This window comes from Lepidochelys kempii, chromosome 6 (assembly GCF_965140285.1).
Source record: "Lepidochelys kempii isolate rLepKem1 chromosome 6, rLepKem1.hap1, whole genome shotgun sequence".
NCBI classification, from domain to species: domain Eukaryota; kingdom Metazoa; phylum Chordata; order Testudines; family Cheloniidae; genus Lepidochelys; species Lepidochelys kempii.
This window is the reverse complement of record NC_136385.1, coordinates 114,758,060-114,779,928: the sequence shown is the minus strand read 5'-3', so window position 1 is coordinate 114,779,928 and position 21,869 is coordinate 114,758,060. Positions and strand designations below refer to the sequence as shown.

The 21,869-nt window shown below is 41.4% G+C and overlaps 1 protein-coding gene across 2 annotated transcripts in view; it reads right to left on the bottom strand.

Moving 5' to 3' along the window:
- Positions 1-21,869, bottom strand: part of ASPG (asparaginase) — an 83,175-nt gene that overhangs the window by 7,085 nt on the left and 54,221 nt on the right. For both annotated transcript variants that reach the window (XM_073349794.1, XM_073349796.2), the window contains exons 11-13: positions 16,010-16,105; positions 12,298-12,461; positions 5,699-5,785 (exon numbers count right to left, since the gene is read on the bottom strand). In XM_073349794.1, the coding sequence (XP_073205895.1) occupies positions 5,699-5,785; positions 12,298-12,461; positions 16,010-16,105 (347 nt within the window). The remainder of the gene's footprint in view (positions 1-5,698; positions 5,786-12,297; positions 12,462-16,009; positions 16,106-21,869) is intronic.

The window sequence follows — 21,869 nt, the reverse complement described above, 5'->3', positions numbered from 1 at the left end:
ACAGGTTGGCAACAGAGGAGAGCCGCTCCAGAGGGGAGCCACTGGCATGCCTTGAAAGGAGCACAAGAGAGAACCCCTCCTACTACAGACTCCCCTAGTTTACAACAGAAGAGCTACCTTCCTGCTTGTCTTGCATGGGCATGTCTACACCACTTCTGGCCAGGTCCACAGATTTGTGCTAGTGGGGCTCATGCTAGATGAACAGACAGTGCTTTCACATTTGGGCTCAGACTGCCAACTCCACTCCGGCCACGAGAGCCCAAGCTCCAGCCCAAGTTGCAACATCAAAGTACCATCTATGGAGCTATTTTTACCATGCTAGCACAAGTCTTTGGACTCGAGCTGGAAGGCTTGCTCCCAAATGCAGTGTAGACATAACCCAAGAAGCTTTTGAAGTGATCCTGAGGTTTGCAAGACAGGAGCTTCTTTCTTGCACACATGCAGAAAAGCACGGGAAGGAAGGGCCTGGCTCTATAGAAAAATGGGAGTGTGTCTGGTGCAGAACATATTTTAATGCCAGCCCAGTTTCAAACGTTCAAGGCTTCATATATTTTTGTTTAAAAAAAGGAAATCCCACCCTCCAAAACAGATAACTCTTCAGCACTGGTTGAGTGTGAAAAACACCACACTGCTAAGCTCTTGTGCCACTTGGCTTACCATATAGTCTGCAGGAAGCATAGATGAAACTACCAATCACTGGATTTTTAACATTTGGGAAGGATGACTATAGAACAGTTACATAATACAGGAATTTCCATTATGGGCAAAATGACTTGACTGTAGAAGAGTCAAGATAGCAGAAAAGTGATAAATGTAATAATATTAGCTAGTATGTGCAGGTAGCACTAGATTACAAGCATAAAAACTGTTACGAGTGCTTCATGACCTTCAAAATACGCACTGCAGTGACAGCAAAAGATGTATAAAAAGTTGGTAACATTTTAACTGGCTTAGAAGAAAGTACAAGTTTCATAGCGGCTACTGATAGTGTTTACCATGAGGTATTGAGCTCATGCTCAAATAAATTGGTTAGTCTCTAAGGTGCCACAAGTCCTCCTTTTCTTTTTGCGAATACAGACTAACACGGCTGCTACTCTGAAACATGAGGTATTGATGACTCATCTGTGGGATTTTGCAAAGGGTGGGGAGGCTGAGTTCTTTTTTCATGGTGAGCTCAGGACCTGATCTTTCTCAGGGGCTCTTATACACAGTTCCATGTGGGGATCCTGCTTGTTCAAGGTGTAACTAAAGCCACTGGGAAATGGTGAGATATTTGTAGCTGCAGCACCACCCAGGCAGTAAAGAAATTATGTTTCTCTGTTGGTGAAGATTCTTGATAAGCAAGGTAGTGATTCTGTGAGGGACTAAAATAATTCTGTCTACGGTGTACTCAAGGATACCGTTCATATTATCCAGTGTCCCCAGGCCTTTTTATTCATTTTTCGTAACTGCAAGGAGAGATGGGAGATTAAGATTATAAAAGCCTGCTTCATATTTTATTTCTTCAGAAAGTTAACCAGATAATAGAAGCATGGTCCTATTACCTTCCGAACTATAATTTATCCCAACATCTGGGATCAGACTTAAAAAGGTATGTTATCCTGATAACAGGTTTGAAAAAGAACATCCTTGGATTTCATAAACTGATATTTTAACATATGAGGATATGAGTGAGTGAACTCATTTGCTTGCTCGCCGGCCCTTATTTCAGCCTTGTTGAGCACAGATGTTCAGAAGAGGTGACATTCACTTAATTGACAGTCAAAAACCCAGCCAGTATAAATCAAATTTGAGGCTAAACTGGATCTAGCAGAGCAGCTTTCTGAACAAATTTGGGGAGTCACCATTATATGTCTTGGGAGTTGTCACAGTTTTGTTTTGCATAAAGACAACAATGACCCTGCAGTAGGAAAACAGATTTGGAAGATTCTAAGGGACGACAGGTAAGAAAACTTAGTTCTCATCTTGACAAATTGGAAACGTGAGATCAAAGAACTAAACGTCTTAAAAATGCAAATTCCTCATCTCACTTTCTAAAAACAACAGGATGAATTAACCCTTAAAAGAGGCAGCTAAAAGACTGGATAACGTGATAGTGTTTTGTTTGCAAGTACAGTTCCAACACTAGATGCACTACAAAGAATTTCAACTGACATTTTACAGTTATCAACCGATGACCAAATGTACTAAACTGAACACTTCTAAATCCTAAATCATTTTATGTCTAAAGACAAGGAAATTAAGGGGTTAGCGTTAGAACAGCAAAAGTACTGGCCATGGAGATGAATGAGTACAGAATAAAGCCAAATTATTTTGACAATAGAGAAGCAGTGAGAAAAACTGGCTTTTGGATCTTAATTCAGGTAGAAAACAATACAAGATGACTCCTGACACAATGCTAAAATTAGCTAAACCAGTGCTTGAATGCTACTTAGGAACCAACCAGCTTTCGCTCTCCACACCCTGGGGGCTGGGCATATTGCCATGGTGCCGGTCACTTAAATTAGACAGAAGGAGAAGTCAATAAAACACCTATTTGTTCCAAAGGCAACTCTAACCAGGTTGAATGCATGCAACAGCCTCACCAATATGCCAATGCCTAGTACGAGAAAACTCCCTAGGAAGATGGTGCAGGGGTGGAGGATAACGTGAAATTGAATAGCATGGAAGAATAAATCACTGAGTTTTGCTCAAATCATCTAAGAGCTGTCATATCCCAAAGTGAGTATTCCTGACACCTTGGAAGGACAGAATACCTGCAACAAGACAATATTAACTACAAACACTTTAGCATTTTGGCTCATACACTCTGGAGGAAATTCAACTCTCTGCAAAGGGACACCAAAGACCTTTCAGAGCAGTATAAGTCAAGTGGTTCCCTTGTGCAGAAGTGCCCTGCTGATAAGTCAAAGTTCAGTGTCTCTCTCAATACCATGTGCATTGTGGAACCGGACTCCACATCAGCTCTTTGTAGGCCAATGCAAGGGGCATGGCCACAGGATTTACGCTGATGCAGTAGTCCTGGGTTCCCCATAGGTGTGAGGCCACTATTCTTGTGTGTGGAGTGGCTGTGAAAGAGCTGTTTCATGCTTCGTTCATTTTGTGTGGTGGAAAGTCTCAAGACAAGGAAATCCATGCAATCATTCCATGCACAAAACCCACGCATTCTCCTCTCCACATATGTATATTCCACTCTCTGCACAGGAGAGATCTTTAAAACAAATGGGTTTTTTTGTCCTCTGTTAGCTTAATACCATTAAAAACCAATTTAAAATACCTCAAAAGCCTCAGGGTTTCATTACCACTTCATTCAAAATACAAGAGATCACGCAATGTACACAATACAGATCCAGCGTACACAATATTCCCTGAATGTACGACCACAAATTGCATCACATTCACTTTTTGTTTAAAGCCGCATGCTCTCATTTTTCTAGTACTACTATCAGGCTAGCCAGTTAAGCAGGTTCTGCTTAAATGCAGAGGGTAGAGGGGGCTATGTATCGGGTCAATTTATTTGTGAAAGAATGTAATTTTTTGAGCCGCTCCCCTAACACTTCTGACAGGTGGCTCAGAGTTAGTAAACTCTTAATTTGAAAAGTCTTTCCATTGTTTCCTTCGCTTGCAATGCTCTGGGAAATATGTAATATGGCTCTATATGGTTTGGATGCAGGCTATGTGCCAGAGAGTCTCTCTCCTGCATATTGTCATAACAGTTGAGGAACTCCACCTAAGAGTCCCTATATTTACATGTCCAAAAGCTGGTAGCAAGGTGTAATTAGTAGAAGGCCCTCAACTGTGGAATCCATATTTTCTGTGGGGGTAGCCGAGCTGTAGTCCTTGAAGATGTGGTACAATGTATTTTGTTCAGTATTCTGTCTGGGTGAGGAGACTAGTATTTAATTTATTGTTGGGGGAATGAGGAAGAAAGAAGGGAAGGCCTGTTACTTTAAGAATTGTAGAATCTACTGAGACAATTTTCAGAGGGAACTGCAGGTGGTCAAGTCACCAGCATCTCTGAAAAAAAGCCATATGATTTTCTTTTAAGTTGATGAAATACTGCAATTTTTTATTAATGAAAAATTAGTATGGAAAAGCAGTGTATGGAAAGTGTTGACGTCAATGGAACTATGTATCTGCTTAATGTTAAGCATGTACTTAAGTGATATGGTGAACTGGGGCTAGAGTTCCCACCAATTTGCAGGTCTGAACCCATATTTATTGGATTTTCTTGTTATTCTTCTTGTGACAGATGCTATTCTCGCTCTACAGTTAAGGTTGAAGCCATTCCTCCATAATACAGGTATTTATTCTTTTTTAATAAAACCACTCCATAGTTTCAGTATAAATTGTCCTTGTTGCTCTAATCTCAAGATCCAGATACTAAAAACACAAGTTCCCTACAACCCAATAGTAATAAAATGTATAAAAATGTATCAGGAAGAGGGACAGATTTGCTTCAAATCCATTTACACATTTTCCATAAAGCTCTCCCTTTCACTTGTGGAGTTCTGCTATACTCCTTCAGGTGTGTCACACAGTCAATGGTTAATTTGGTCCCTTTACTTGCATTTTAGTTATTAATTCTAGCCCCAAAATAATATATGCCAGGTACCCAATGGTCCCTGGCATATATAATAATTATTTATATAGTGCTTTCCATCTTGAAAGTATTTGAGAAACAATTCTCACATCACTCATTGAAACAGGTCACTATCAAAAATCACTGTTTTACAGACAGAGTAACTGTGGCACTGAGATAAAGATACCCAAGGCCACAGCAGTGTCAGAATCAAGATTACAACCCAAGAATTCCTCACTTAGGGCCTTGCTACACTGCACCACAGTTCCGACTATGGAGGTGCGAACTGTAGTGCACACCAAAGTGCTGTGCTGTAACTCCCCCGTGTGGATTCCTAGTTTGCGCTAACGTATTATTGTATCACTCCGGTAATTTATAATCAGCCACATTGGTTTGCTTCAATAATAAGCCCCCCATTTGTTTCCCATTTCAAAGTAAGTCCTGGGCATATTAACAACTCAATCATTTACCCTTGAAAATAGAGATAACCGGATGATGATGTAACTATAACTGCTGCATATTAGCACAGCTGACTTGGTGTAAGATGCCGGGGCATGGGTGGCCTACCTAGTGGGTGCAGCAGGACCTTACCTGGTGGTTGTGGCAGCAGACCAGAGTAATGGCGAGCATAGATCCAGGAGTCAGGTGCCAATCCAAGGATGAAGCCAGAGTCAAGATTGAGGAGCCAAGCCAAAAGGTCAGAACCAGAATCAGGATTGGGAACATCAAGCCAAAGGGTAAGCCAAATTCACAATCGAGAAGGCGAGCCATAGATCAGAGTTTGAGTCAGAAAAGGGCAGGGAGGCAAGGACTAGACTGAAGCGGACACGAGTCAAACAGCAGGAACAAGGGTTGGAGCAAGAGGTGGAAGCCACGGCAGGGCAGGAACGGCTGTGGGCCTGGTACGAGTTCAGCAGTTGCTGTGCTACTGTTGCTGCAAGGATCAAGCAGCGGGCTGCTGGCTCCCCCGCCCCATCAGGAACGCAAACATTTGGAGAAGGCTCATTGATCCCAGCGGAGCTCGCTGTGTTGCCTAGCTATTAGGCTGGGAGCTAGCTGTGCTCCTGACACTTGGACCACGCTACAGCGCAGTATCCAAACTTATGTCATCTTTACCTGCAAAGTTCGGTTCCTATGTTCTCTAGCTCCTGGCTGGAAAGGTGAGCTCCAGTTTCGCGCAGTAACTGAATCACTTCTACGTGCCTTTATGAAAAAATTGATAAAAAGAAAAAAGTTATTTTTAACAATTAAATATCCTGGAGAGAAAACATCTACAGATCAAAACAAGTATTCCATAAATACCATTTTTCAGATTTGTATGTTCCAAAAACAAAACAAAACAAAGAGACTGACGAGTATGTTCTCCATTCAAGGAGCCTGAGTTTAAAGCCAAGAGAGACCAACAGATAATCTCTAACCTCCTGCACATCACAGGCCACTAAACCCCACCCAGTTTCCTCTGCACTGATGTAGGGCAAAGAAGAGGCAAAGGCTTATCACATCATTTAACTACCTTGGCACACTGAATTTACAAAAATGCTACGTTTTCACTTACTGAATCCAAAACAAAGAGACAGGAACATAAATATCTTTCAAATATGATTCTATATTTATTTGTCCCCATGACTGTCCCCATTTCTAGCTCTTGTTAATTCATGAACTGAAATGCAGATAGACAATGAAGGCATTCACAGAGTAACAGTATTTCTGTGTGTATTTTCCACATAACGGGATAGATTTGGGCAGGCGTTTTGGTTCTCTCCAAGGTAAGATCTCTGTTGTTTTTAAATGTTAGCAATGAAACCTTGCGAGTTAAAATGAGAGATGCCAAAGTTCCTATGACTTCACGGATGATATAAGCACCCACACATTTAGATTCTTATTTGACCTTTGGGAGAATCTCCCACAAAATACCCTTCTGCTGCTAAGTTTATTCCCAACTGGATACAGTCTTCTTCATGGCCTACTAGTCCACCCATGATCATGTTTTGGCTGGCCCTCTCCCGTGAGTACATTCTTCTGCCTGATAGGTATCATAGGATCTACGTGACCAGCCTGGCTCCGATTCCTCAGCCACAGAACTCAGAAATAGTTCTGCTGAGGCCACTGCAATGGCCCCTTAAAACTTTGTTGTTTGGACTACAATGCTGTGGGATGCATGCAAAATTTGACAATAGACTCTATATTACCCAAAAGGGTAATAATAAAGAGGCACTATATCAAGCTGTGGAAAAACAATCAACCAAAATATGATAGTGGGAGAACTTGACCTAATGCCCTGTAGGATTTGGATCCAGATCTCAAGAGACCAAAAGATGTTAATTTATTGTGCTGCCTAATTCCCAAACTCAAAGGCAGAATTTAACCCACACCCAAAATATAACTGCTCCAGAATGTCTATTTCAAGTATAACCACATCTGTTGTGACTTTGTTTGGAGGGGACTATAGGAACATTTGAAAGTGAAAAATACAAGGCTGCTCATTAACCAAATCAACAATCTACGGCTGGATTCAAAACCTTAGGAACAAATCAGTCACTCAATATTAATTCAACAACAAATAAAAAAATAAGTTCAAATGTATATTCAGTTTATTCTACATTTCTTATTCTTCTTGAAGATTATAATACCTTCCTATTTTAGAACTGGACAGTAGGTCAAACAGTTTGTGTTCTGGAATCTTCATCTTGACAAAGAGAAGTTACTTTAAAGCTTATCACGATGAAGCCCAATTAAAATATAAAATTTTTACTTTGATATAAGATCTGCATTTCCTTATAAGCTATTCTGGTAACAAATTTATGACAAGGTTTTCAAAAATTTGCCTTTTCAAAAATTAAATTCTTTCAGTTACTCAATGGAATTTTAGCATTTATATCATGCGGCCAGTTTTTTGCTCAGAGTGAAACTGAAAATCTTCATTTCTTTGTTTCTCTGCAGCAAAGTAAGCATGATCAGTTACTGCAACTGCACATCTTGTAAGTTGGTTTAGTTATCTTAAATATTTCATCAGAAGAGTCCCTTGAGACATGGCTGGTTGTCAGTAAGAGTCTCCTGGAGACAGCAAGTAGGAACTAGTGCTGTATTTACTTTTCTTTACACGATACAACTCATAAGAGTATGATTTAACCAAGACATATCAAGCAGTTCAGTACTCATTTGAAAAATGAAACTGATAACAGATTATAGCAGAAAAGCTTTTACATTTACTCACAAACTTGTATTTTGTACAGGACTACATGCAAACAGTGTCTGTATCTGTTTCCTTGGTAGTGGTCTGTCCTGGAGTACTCAGCATTTCTAACACTCCTAAAAAGACCATTGCTCCATTGTGGCATTTTTTTGGCAGCAAAATAAATAAATATACTGAACAGAGTGCATAGGGGTGGGAGGAGGAGAAAAGTGTGTGTGGGCAAGTGTGTTTTATTTTTTTTTAAAATAAACTGAAATTAAGTGGAAACCTCAATGGTCTTGAGCCAACTGTTTCCACTGCAACAGCTTCTCGTCTAGTAGATGGAGTCTGAAGATCTTTAGAGGTGGTAGGAGGTGCAGCCCTCCTGCCCCACAGATGACCTTAGATCCATATAGAAATCCTTCCAATCTCAGGGCCCCTATGGAGGGCCTGACCTTCTCCGCTAGTCCCCGTGGCTCCTTACTCTAACTTTAGATGGGCTATTACCAGCAGGAGAGTGAGTTTGTGTGTGGGGGGGTGGAGGGTGAGAAAACCTGGATTTGTGCTGGAAATGGCCCAACTTGATGATCACTTTAGATAAGCTATTACCAGCAGGACAGTGGGGTGGGAGGAGGTATTGTTTCATGATCTCTGTGTGTATATAATGTCTGCTGCAGTTTCCACGGTATGCATCCGATGAAGTGAGCTGTAGCTCACGAAAGCTCATGCTCAAATAAATTGGTTAGTCTCTAAGGTGCCACAAGTACTCCTTTTCTTTATTCTAACTGGTAACACAACTCAGGAACGAGGCTCTCCTTGCATTACAATCATGTCTGGACCACAAAACCACGCTTCTCCTTCCATGTGGAGGTGTGAAGGTGCAGGCTGGGAATCTGTGCTGATGGTCAGAATTCAGTTGTGCGGGTATTTCTCTCACACATTTGCCAGCAGAGAGTAGCTCCCGAAAAGCCATAAACGGGCTCCTGCTACTTGGGCTCAAATTTCCCTTCCTCTGACAAATTTTTGGCCATTTGCATGGGTTCTTTTCACCTGTCGTCTCCTTCTCTACAGCTAAAATCAAGAAGAATGATCTGGCCCTCAATCTTTTGGGATCCCTAAAAACCAGTACATACCATGGTCACCAGTGAAAAGTCGATATTCACCACAGGTGGTAATCTGAGTTATCAGAGTTATTTCATGATCCTTAGAAAAGTAACTAAGACACGGATTCTGCAAGGACTTCTGAACATCAGTTTATGTACTGTGAGTGCACAAAATTAAGCCCATGTGTACGAGGCTCAGGACCTTGGGCTGTACTTTCCACCAGCCATTTAAAGAAATGCAGGTACAACATATGTTTAAACGTGATTAGCTTCATTCTTTTTGATCCTTGCTTCTCTAGCAGCTATGATGGCTATGACAGGATTGGCTCAGTTTTTCTCATTCAACTTTCACAATGTTGAACCACTATGATTTTCAAACTCTGAAGCACTGTATAATATCAGACAGACTACAATGTGATTTTAAAGAGTCAGTGTGAAGTGTAGATTCTCCCTCTATCCCAGAGGTACAAAAATAATGGAACCATGACCTTGCAGATTTCAAGTATTACAATGCATGTTTATGTGGGAAGTGACTTTACCAACAATAATCTCTGATGTTCTGACAGCAGTGTGCAACACATACTGTATACAACTTTTTCTTTGCAGCCATTTTAGTCCTTAAGTTTAAAGTAGAAGGAAAAGGTTATAATAAATAAAATATATGAAATTTTGATTTGAGACATCTGTTTCATGCTTAGAAAAGTTTACTTTATAAAAGTATTTATTTTACAGTTTTGAAAATGAACACTCCATTAAGGCACTGGGAAAATGGCAGTTAAAGGGATGTTGCTAACTTTGATAGGTCCAAACAACTGACCTACATTATCTCCTGGGTGTGAGATATTGTGTGAAGTGCCCTATAATGAAGAGAATGTGTATACACACAGTAATAAAGAGGATGAGTACATGTATTATGGGACAGAAGATGGACATGCAGTAGATTACTATAGTTTTTAAAAGAACTCTAATTTTAACAGCAATGAAAATATCGAGTTAATTTTTTAAAAATTAAGGAAAGCTTTAAGAGATTAAACATGAGACCACTGTTGACATAGGCCATTTTGTTTGCCTACAGGTTGACAGTGCTCCATTAAGATGCTTTTTGACAGAAACACAAATCGTGACCATTCATACTAATGATAAGGGAAGAGAGAAATCACTGGTCATTTTTCTGATTTGCATGATTAGCTAAAAAACCCCAAATCACTGAGAGAAGTGACACACACGTTAAAACAAAGCTTTTGAGAGGAGTAGACACTAAACAGAATAAATCAGTGATTCTATTCCAATTCACCTAAAATATTAATCTCCAGAACATGGAATCAATCAGTGCAAAGTTCTGTGAAGTTAAGGCAAATTCTTAGATTGTTTCAAAAAGCACAATTTTATATTTTGCAAGTCTGACCATGATATAAAGCACAGAATACTTATTAATATTAATTTTTAAAACAGCCATTTCCCCCCCTTTTGATACTTAATATAAAATGCAAAAGTTTAACATCAATATTGTTTCTCTTCACTTTCAACAGGCATTTGTTTTATTAATGTAATTCAAATATATTTTGTAGTAATCACACTTTTTTAGCATATATTTGATTCCATACATCCCTATCTACATCAGAGGTAAATTAGCGCTGCAAGATTTCTCATGTCCAGAGCCACTTCAGCTTCAGTATAAAGTTTAGTATCTTAGCACTACAGGCCTGAAGCTACTGTTACAGACAATAAAATGGCATATTTATTTAGCTTTTCCTCTCATTCTGATAAGGGCACAAACAACAAAAACTAAAAATAGTTAGGATTCATTTTCCTTTTACCACTCCTCATTTCAGAATGGGTGTACAGGTTTAAAGAGGCATCGTAGGAGTCAAATATAGGAGTGGCAATGAAAAGGAATCCAAACAACAAACTCATGTGAAATTCCTCAGGCAGTAGTTGGGTGTGGTAAAATAAATGCAGGTATCTGATTTGCAGGAACATCTAATAGTGATGCAGGGCTTTCTCACACTGGACTAGGGGCACCTCTGTTCAACTGCAAGTTTGTTTGATTTGCTTTTAGCTAGTTCTTGTTGTTGTGGGGGGGGAGAGGGGGTTATGACTTTTATAAATATTTCTTAGGTCAAAAAGGCTTGGATAATTCTAAGATAATGACAGTGACAACTATAAAGATGTAGGGGGCACGCAATGGTCTAGCAGTAGCACAATGTGCAGCCATCCAGAGCTTTGAGGGTCCTGGGTTAGCAGAAACTGGGATCAGTGCTAAGTCAGCTTCCGAGCTCCTGTAGAGGAGGAAAGCTTTATGTCTTTTTGCAGAGATTTCTTCAGTTGTTAGATAAACAGAACAGTCAGACTCCACAGGGAGCCAGATCCAGCCCTCACAGACAGGTGAACCTGCCAACATTTGAAAGCTATAATAGAGACATTTGTAGAGAAAGACCAGGACACACACTGGACTTGAGGGACCTTTTGGAGGCACAGAGTGAAAAAGGATAAATATTTTGTTAAATATAAAATGGGCACTGTCCCTCAAAAATACAGACAAATGGTGTTCACAAACTGTAAACACATAATAAGGGCCTAAAGGATAGGGTGAATAAACAGGGAAAGCATAGGCAAGTGAGAGACAGAGTCAATCTGTAGCTTCAAACGGGTGGAAGGACAAATAAGGATGTAAATCTCCAAACTACAAGCCTTAATTTCAGCTACAGTAATTGACATCTTTTTACATTCTGATAAACGGTGGCACTATGAACCTACACAATAGGATAAAGACCAGCAGAATGACTGGCCCACAGACCACCACCACCTAGGAGACCAACTTCAAGGATTATTGGTGTCATTGCCAACACGGAGAGAGAATCACTGAGGGAGGCAGCCAGCACATGCTTATTGTGCATGCCTCTGCTGATAAATGTGTGGAGTTTGTGGGAGAGAAATCAGAGAAATGGTGACCCAGAAACAAAGGATGGGTACAAAACCCTTCAGCCTACTGGAGTAGCTTGTTCTATTTTAAAACCCTCTGTTCCTGACGAGGAAAGGAAGGTACAAAGAGACAGCCCCCTCTTCCCTATTGCTCTAGTTCCTGAACTCTCCCTTCTGCAAAAATAAAATTAACAATAAGTCAAATTTTTCTTTTATAAAGAAATCTCACCACAAATAATGGAGTGTTGGAGTAGGGGGCAGGGATAAAAAAACAATCTTGATTTACTTAGCTCTGGGATTTGGCATCAGCAAGGCTGTTTTCTTCAGCTACAATGTCCTAAATATCCAAACCATTTACACATCCTTTAAAACTACAGAATTTGCTGTCAAAGAATTGATCACCGCTTTTCACTATTGCAGATTGCTGACAAAACCCACTAATTGAAAGTGACATAAATTTGAAATGAGATGGGTTAGCTCTCTCATAGATCTTTGTATAAAATGTATTTTTTTAATACCTGAATTTGACTGCATACTTCAGTGGGGTAGCACCAAACATGTCTTTAGCATAAACAGTTGCTCCATACTTCAGTAAATACTCAACTAGTTGTAAATTTCCTTCACTTGATGCAATATGAAGTGGAGTTCGACCATCATAATCTTCACAGCTCAAGTTTCCACCCTGCAACATATACACAACAACTGCTAATGATAGTACACTTGAGGCTGGTTGGTATAGGGTCTCAAATCACATAATGATACGTACTCCAATATTACAGTTTGAATCCAATGACCAAAAATCATTAAACATGAGACAGTTTCTCAAAAGCTTATGTGAAACTAATTAGTTAGTCAAGTTCATAATGCTGTCCAGTAGTCACTGGTAGACGTATCTACTTTGAGATTCATAGACCTATGGATATAATGAAACATTCAAAAACCAGTCGGAGAACACTTCAATCTCTTCGGTCACTCGATTACAGACCTAAAAGTTGCAATTCTTCAACAAAAAAACTTCAAAACCAGACTCCAACAAGACACTGCTGAATTGGAATTAATTTGCAAACTGGATACAATTAAATTAGGCTTGAATAAAGACTGGGAATGGATGGGTCATTACACAAAGTAAAACTATTTCCCTATGTTTATTCCCCCCTCCCCGCCACTGTTCCTCAGATGTTCTTGTCAACTGCTGGAAATGGCCCACCTTGATTATCACTACAAAAGGTCCGTCCCCCCCCCCCCCCGGTAATAGCTCACCTTACCTGATCACTCTCGTTACAGTGTGTATGGTAACACCCATTGTTTCATGTGCTCTATGTATATAAATCTCCCCACAATATTTTCCACTGCATGCATCTGATGAAGTGAGCTGTAGCTCACGAAAGCTTATGCTCAAATAAATTTGTTAGTCTCTAAGGTGCCACAAGTACTCCTTTTCTTTTTGTGGATACAGACTAACATGGCTGCTACTCTGAAACCAAACAGTAGTTTTGTATATCAAGATCATCCTTGGCACCTCCTCCTGCTCTGGAACCTTCACAAGTGGCTAAAGATACCCTACCACATTAAGAAATTCTTTGGTGAATTCTCCAGTTCCAATACTTTGAACAGCCTGTGGATGGAAAAGTACAGGTCCAGATGCCAAACTACACCTACCATGATGCCTGACCATACCTACCAGATGCCTGACTACACATCATAAAGAATGAATATTCAAATCTAAGAATGTGCACCGCTCATACAGACACACACATAAATATGCATTCATATGTTAAATACAACCAGAAAGAGCTTGCATATTTAAAAACAGCAAGGAAGAATTATTGCTAGGGCTGCTAATTAATCGCAGTTAACTCATGCAATTAACTCAAAAAAAATTAATCGCGGTTAATCACAATTTTAATCGCACTGTTCAACAATAGAATACCAATTGAAATGTATTAAAGATTTTGGATGTTTTTCAGCATTTTCATATAGTATTCTATGTTGTAATTAAAATCAAAGTGCATATTGTTTATTACAAATATTTGCACTGTAAAAATGATAAACAAAAGAAATAGTCTTCTTCAATTCACCTCATACAAGTACTGTAGTGCAATCTCTTTGTCGTGAAAGTGCAACTTACAAATGTAGATTTTTTTTTGTTACATAACTGCAGTCAAAAACAAAACGATGTAAAACTTCAGAGCCTACAAGTCCACTCAGTCCTATTTCTTCTTCAGCCAATCACTAAGACAAACAAGTGGGAGATAATGCTGCCCACTTCTTATTTACGATGTCACCAGAAACTGAGAACAGGCATTTGCATGGCACTTTTGTAGCCGGCATCGCAAGGTATTTACGTGCCAGATATGCTAAACATTTGTGGGCCCCTTCATGCTTTGGACACCTTTCCAGAGGATATGCTTCCATGCTGATGACACTCGTTAAAAAAGTAATGCATTAATTAAATTTGTGACTGAACTCCTTGGGGGAGAATTGTATGTCCCCTGTTCTATTTTACCTGCATTCTGCCACATATTTCATGTTATACCAGTCTCGAATGATGACCCAGAACATGTTGTTCATTTTAAGAACACCTTCACTGCAGATCTGACAAAACACAAAGAAGGTACCAATGTGAGATTTCTAAAGATAGCTACAGCACTTGACCCAAAGTTTAAGAATCTGAAGTGCCTTCCAAAACCTGAGAGGGACGAGGTGTAGAGCATGCTTTCAGAAGTCTTAAAAGAACAACAGTCCGATGCAGAAACTACAGAACCCAAACCACCAAAAAAGAAAATCAGCCTTCTGCTAGTGGCATCTAACTCAGATAATGAAAATGAACATATGTCGGTCCACACTGCTGTGGATTCTTATCGAGCAGAACCCATCATCAGCATGGATGCATGTCCTCTGGAATGGTGGCCGAAACATGAAGGGACATATGAATTTTTAGTGCATCTGGCACGTAAATATCTTGCGATGCCGGCTGCAACAGTGCCATGAGAACGCCTGTTCTCATTTTCAGGTGACATTGTAAACAAGAAGCAGGCAGCATTATCTTCTGCAAATGTAAACAAACTTGTTTGTCTGAGCAATTGGCTGAACAAGAAGTAGGACTGAGTGGACTTGCAGGCTCTTAAATTTTACATTGTTTTATTTTTGAATGCAGTTTTTTTTGTACATAATTCTACATTTGTAGGTTCAACTTTCATAATAAAGAGATTGCATTACAGTACCTGTATTAGGTGAACTGAAAAATACTATTTCTTTTGTTTTTATACAGTGCAAATACTTGTAATCAAAAATAAATCTAAAATGAGCACTGTACACTTTGCATTCTGTGTTGTAATTGAAATCAGTATATTTGAAAGTGTAGAAAACATCCAAAATATTTAAATAAATTATATTCTATTATTGTTTAATAGTGCAATTAATTTTTCTGCAAAGTACAAAGAAAACAGATTAAGCTGCTTGCTGTATGGTCAATTACAAATTACCGTGAACACAGAATCACTTAGCAGCCAGCGCACAGTTAGGGTTGAATTTCAGGTTTTATTAACTCTGCATAGGGAAACTAATTTTTTTTTTAGGATCAGTCCTAAGTGCTGTATGGCAGCGTGAGCCAGGAAACTGGGGAATCAGAGTGGTCCAGGAATGGCAGTAGGAGCTTAGAACTCTGTGGGGTGGTGTTATCTGGAGAGCTCAAAATGTGAACAGGCCAGAACAAGATAGGAAATGCCAGCAATGTGGTAGAGCTCCTAAGCTCCACATTGCAGGGAGAGAGTGGACTACTGGGGAAATGGGGAGCTAAATTCTGCTTTAGCCCAGTATTTTGTTTTGTTGTTTTAAGAAAAGGAAATTGACAAAACCATGTTTAAACTCTACATAAAGGTGGGTACTATGGATATAAAAGGAAAGTTGCAGTTAAAAAGAACCCTAAGCATTTAAAAGTATGGAAATGAATAGTTAAGGGGAAGGTAGAATGCATTTGCATATTTATCTTAGTTCACAAAGTCACAAGTGACAGGCTGAGAACAAGCCTGAAAGATGTCACATGAAATAAAGCATTTTTGAAAAGACTAGACTGAAGTACCTATTAATAAATGCTTGTCATCTCACCTTGATTGTAGTGTTACTATCATACTCTATTATACAGACATATTGCTTGCTTCCAGTCTCTTACAAATGCATTTTGTATTAAGCTATAAATAAAAGATTTGTAAAGAGTTTAATTTTTTTTACCATTTCTCCTATGGCTTTTAGTGCATCTATGTCACCTGTTTTAGCTGCAGCACAGGCCAAAGAAGGAATTAATGCATCTCTAATGGCTTCTAGCTCCTGAGAAACACAAAATAAAATTTAAAAGTTTTAGTATCATACATATCTTTTTATTTACTATTTGTGTCCTTAGAACTACTGACACCTACATCAGAAGAACAATATTGCACCCACGTTTACTTGTAGATCTAATAATACAAATATAATAATTGAGGATACCAGTTAGTAAAAACAATCTTGTTCATATTCTTTGAGGGAAAAGAAGTTACATGTATACTTTAACACGGCTACCACTCTGAAACCTGTTTCCATAGTTACTTGGACCTCTCTCATTTCCTAGTTATACTAGAATTAAATAAAGAGGATTTCTAAACTATGCTATTTCAGACCCACATGCTAATTAGTTTTTTCAGATCCCTCAAATGACATCCCTGTCTTTACGTGAATTCTACATAGCAAAACTCCCTCATATTATCAAGATGTGCTCATCTCAAACTAATATTAGTTTTTTGGAAAATTTTTGGTCCCAGATTTGGCCAATAAACAATATGCAACTGGAATAACATATTTTTAAAAGTCTTTTTTCCTGAACAATGAACGCCGGTTCTTCTAGTTCAAATGGAAATGAAAAAGCCCCAAGGCAGCCATCTTTAATGTTTTAAAATTAATTATCAAACTATCTCCCACTTCAAATAAAAACCAAAATAATAAAGAAGTGATCAATAATAATAAATTAAATGCCTGAAAATTGTATTATTATCAAACTTACCACTTCCTTACTAACTACAGATATCAGTTTCCTAAAGTCAATATGCAGTTAGGACACTTCTGAGTTCTCATCTGACTGTGCTGATTCTAACAGCTATTTACTAAACAACCTTTGTTTAAACAACCTTTTTCAGTATTTACAAGCCCCATAGCTAAGTAGGATCCTGCAAAATATGGCACATCCTAATATCGATAAGGTGTGACCTTTTTGAACCACATTTGTTAAAGATTCTTAAATTTTGAGGCCTGTTCTGATTGATTCACATAGAAATTTACAATATTTTGTCTTTTTGTGGTAGCTGGTCAGACTGAAGGGTAAAATATATAAATATGATGGACATACCACGGATCCACCATCATAAGGCTCATAGAAAACTCAGGCTGATTAAAAAGAGATCAAGGCCTTCATTTTCAAAAGGGACTAACAACTATGGGTGTCTCCATTTTTGGGAACCAAACCTGAGACAATTTAAAAAGGGGTATGAGTTTCAAAAGATCACCCAGGCTTTGCCCTGGTCTACACTAGGACTTTAGGTCGAATTTAGCAGCGTTAAATCGATGTAAACCTGCACCCGTCCACATGATGAAGCCCTTTTTTTAGACTTAAAGGGCTCTTAAAATCGATTTCCTTACTCCACCCCTGACAAGTAGATTAGCGCTTAAATCGGCCTTGCCGGCTCGAATTTGGGGTACTGTGGACACAATTCGGCGGTATTCGCCTCCAGGAGCTATCCCAGAGTGCTCCATTGTGACCGCTCTGGACAGCACTATCAACTCAGATGCACTGGCCAGGTAGACAGGAAAAGAACTGCGAACTTCTGAATCTCATTTCCTGTTTGGCTAGCATGGCAAGCTGCAGGTGACCATGCAGAGCTCATCAGCAGAGGTGACCATGATGGAGTCCCAGAATCGCTAAAAGAGCTCCAGCATGGACTGAATGGGAGATACGGGATCAGATCGCTGTATGGGGAGAGGAATCCATGCTATCAGAACTCCGTTCCAGTTTTCGAAATGCCAAAACCTTTGTCAAAATCTCCCAGGGCATGAAGGACAGAGGCCATAACAGGGACCCGAAGCAGTGCCGCGTGAAACTTAAGGAGCTGAGGCAAGCCTGCCAGAAAACCAGAGAGGCGAACAGCCGCTCCGGGTCAGAGCCCCAAACATGCCGCTTCTATGATGAGCTGCATGCCATTTTAGGGGGTTCAGCCACCAATACCCCAGCCGTGTTGTTTGACTCCTTCAATGGAGATGGAGGCAATACGGAAGCAGGTTTTGGGGACGAAGAAGATGAGGAGGAGGAGGAGGTTGTAGATAGCTCACAGCAAGCAAGCGGAGAAACCGGTTTTCCCGACAGCCAGGAACTGTTTCTAACCCTGGACCTGGAGCCAGTACCCCCTGAACCCACCCAAGGCTGCCTCCTGGACTCGGCAGGCAGAGAAGGGACCTCCGGTGAGTGTACCTTTTAAAATACTATACATGGTTTAAAAGCAAGCATGTGAAAGGATTAATTTGCCCTGGCATTCGCGGCTCTCCTGGATGTACTCCCAAAGCCTTTGCAAAAGGTTTCTGGGGAGGGCAGCCTTATTGCGTCCTTCATGGTAGGACACTTTACCACTCCAGGCCAGTAGCACGTACTCGGGAATCATTGTACAACAAAGCATTGCAGTGTATGTTTGCTGGCGTTCAAACAACATCCGTTCTTTATCTCTCTGTGTTATCCTCAGGAGAGTGAGATATCATTCATGGTCACCTGGTTGAAATAGGGTGCTTTTCTTCAGGGGACACTCAGAGGTGCCCGTTCCTGCTGGGCTGTTTGCCTGTGACTGAACAGAAATGTTCCCCGCTGTTAGCCAGGGGGAGAGGGGAGGGTTGAGGAGGTAGCCACACGGTGGGGGAAGGCAAAATGCGACCTTGTAACGAAAGCACATGTGCTATGTATGTAATGTTAACAGCAAGGTTTACCATGAAAGAGTGTAGCCATTGTTTTATAAAATGTGTCTTTTTAAATACCACTGTCGCTTTTTTTTTCTCCACCACCTGCATGTGTTTCAATGATCACATTCCCAGAGGCTAGTGAAGATTAGAAACAAAAAAAAAACGCACTCATGATGAAATGTTCTCTGAGCTCATGCTGTCCTCCCACACTGACAGAGCACAGACGAATGTGTGGAGGCAAATAATGTCAGAGTGCAGGAAAGCACAAAATGACCGGGAGGAGAGGTGGCGGGCTGAAGCTGAAAAGTGGCAGCAGCGTGATGAGAGGAAGCAGGATTCAATGCTGAGGCTGCTGGAGAATCAAACCAATATGCTCCAGTGTATGGTTGAGCTACAGCAAAGGCAGCTGGAGCACAGACTGCTGCTACAGTCCCTGTATAACCAACCACCCTCCTCCCCAAGTTCCATAGCCTCCTCACCCAGACGCCCAAGAACGCGGTGGGGGGGCCTCCGGCCAACCAGCCACTCCACCATAGAGGATTGCCCAAAGAACAGAAGGCTGGCATTCAATAAATTTTAAAGTTGTAAACTTTTAAAGTGCTGGGTGGCATTTTCCTTCCCTACTCCACCACCCCTCCTGGGCTACCTTGGTAGTCATCCCCCTATTTGTGTGATGAATGAATAAAGAATGCATGAATGTGAAGCAACAATGACTTTATTGCCTCTGCAAGCGGTGATAGAAGGGAGGAGGGGAGGGTGGTTAGCTTACAGGGAAGTAGAGTGAACCAAGGGGCGGGGGGTTTCATCAAGGAGAAACAAACAGAACTTTTACACCATAGCCTGGCCAGTCATGAAACTGGTTTTCAAAGCTTCTCTCATGCATACCGCGCCCTCCTGTGCTCTTCTAACCACCCTGGTGTCTGGCTGCACGTAACCAGCAGCCAGGCGATTTGCCTCAACCTCCCACCCTGCCATAAACGTCTCCCCCTTACTCTCACAGATATTGTGGAGCGCACAGCAAGCAGTAATAACAGTGGGAATATTGGTTTCGCTGAGGTTTAAGCGAGTCAGCAAACTGCACCAGCGCGCCTTTAAACGTCCAAATGCACATTCTACCACCATTCTGCACTTGCTCAGCCTGTAGTTGAACAGCTCCTGACTACTGTCCAGGCTGCCTATGTACGGCTTCATGAGCCATGGCAGTAAGGGGTAGGCTGGGTCCCCAAGGATAACTACAGGCATTTCAACATCCCCAACAGTTATTTTCTGGTCTGGGAATAAAGTCCCTTCCTGCAGCTTTTGAAACAGACCAGAGTTCCTGAAGATGCGAGCGTCATGTACCTTTCCCGGCCATCCCACATTGATGTTGGTGAAACGTCCCTTGTGATCCACCAGAGCTTGCAGCACTACTGAAAAGTACCCCTTGCGGTTTATGTACTTGCCGGCTTGGTGCTCTGGTGCCAAGATAGGGATATGGGTTCCGTCTATGGCCCCACCACAGTTAGGGAATCCCATTGCAGCAAAGCCATCCACTATGACCTGCACATTTCCCAGGGTCACTACCCTTGATATCAGCAGATCTTTGATTGTGTGGGCTACTTGCATCACAGCAGCCCCAACAGTAGATTTGCCCACTCCAAATTGATTCCCAACTGACTGGTAGCTGTCTGGCGTTGCAAGCTTCCACAGGGCTATCGCCACTCACTTCTCAACTGTGAGGGCTGCTCTCATCTTGGTATTCATGCGCTTCAGGGCAGGGGAAAGCAACTCACAAAGTTCCATAAAAGTGCGCTTACGTATGCGAAAGTTTCGCAGCCACTGGGAATCGTCCCAGACCTGCAACACTATGCGGTCCCACAGGTCTGTGCTTGTTTCCCGAGCCCAGAATCGGCATTCCACCGCATGAACCTGCCCCATTAGCACCATGATGCATGCATTGGCAGGGCCCATGCTTTCAGAGAAATCTGTGTCCATGTCCTGATCACTCACGTGACTGCGCTGACGTCACCTCCTCGCCCGGTATCGCTCTGCCAGGTTCTGGTGCTGCATATACTGCTGGATAATGCATGTGGTGTTTAATGTGCTCCTAATTGCCAAAGTGGGCTGAGCGGCCTCCATGCTTGCCTTGGTATGGCGTCCGCACAGAAAAAAGGCGCGGAACGATTGTCTGCTGTTGCTCTGACGGAGGGAGGGGCGACTGATGACATGGCTTACAGGGTTGGCTTACAAATCTGATCTATTTCTTGTTTTGATCCACTCCATCTATCTTTTACATCTTTGGCTGGCAGCAGATGGTGCAGAAAGACTGCAAGCCATCCACATCTCATGGCTGCTCGGCAGAAGATGGTACAATAGGCCTGCTAGCCATCCTCATCTCTTGCCTGCCCAGCAGAAGATGGTACAATAGGACTGCTAGCAATCCGTATCGCCTGCCTGCTCACCATAAGATGGTTCAATGGGACTGACTGCAGGACTAAAGAGAATGACCTGGTCAAGTCACTTCTAATGTAGTCCCTGCACCCATGTCTGCCCAGGTGCTCCTGGCCAACATGGCCAAGAGTACCTCGGTCATGACGATGACGGCTACCAGTCCTATTGTACCGTCTGCTGCCACAAGGCAAGGGGTTGCTGCTGCTGTTTAGCAATGCAGTACCACGTCTGCCAGCACCCAGGAGACATACAGTGACAGTTACTTGAGCGGCCTCCATGCTTGCCGTGGTATGGCGTCTGCACAGGTAACTCAATTAAAAAGGCGCAAAACGATTGTTGTCTGCTGCTGCTTTGATGGAGGGAGGGAGGGAACGGGGGCCTGACGATATGTACCCAGAACCACCTGCGACCATGTTTTAGCCCCATCAGGCATTGGGATCTCAACCCAGAATTCCAATGGGCAGCAGAGACTGCGGGAACTGTGGGATAGCTACCCGCAGTGCAACGCTCCGGAAGTCGATGCTTGCCTCGCAACTGTGAAAGCACTCCGCCGAGTTAATGCACTTAATGCACTTAGAGCATTTTCTGTGGGGACACACACACTCGAATATATAAAAACGATTTCTATAAATTCGACCTAATTTCGTAGTGTAGACATACCCTTTGAAAGTAAGACCCCTATAAGGTGTCT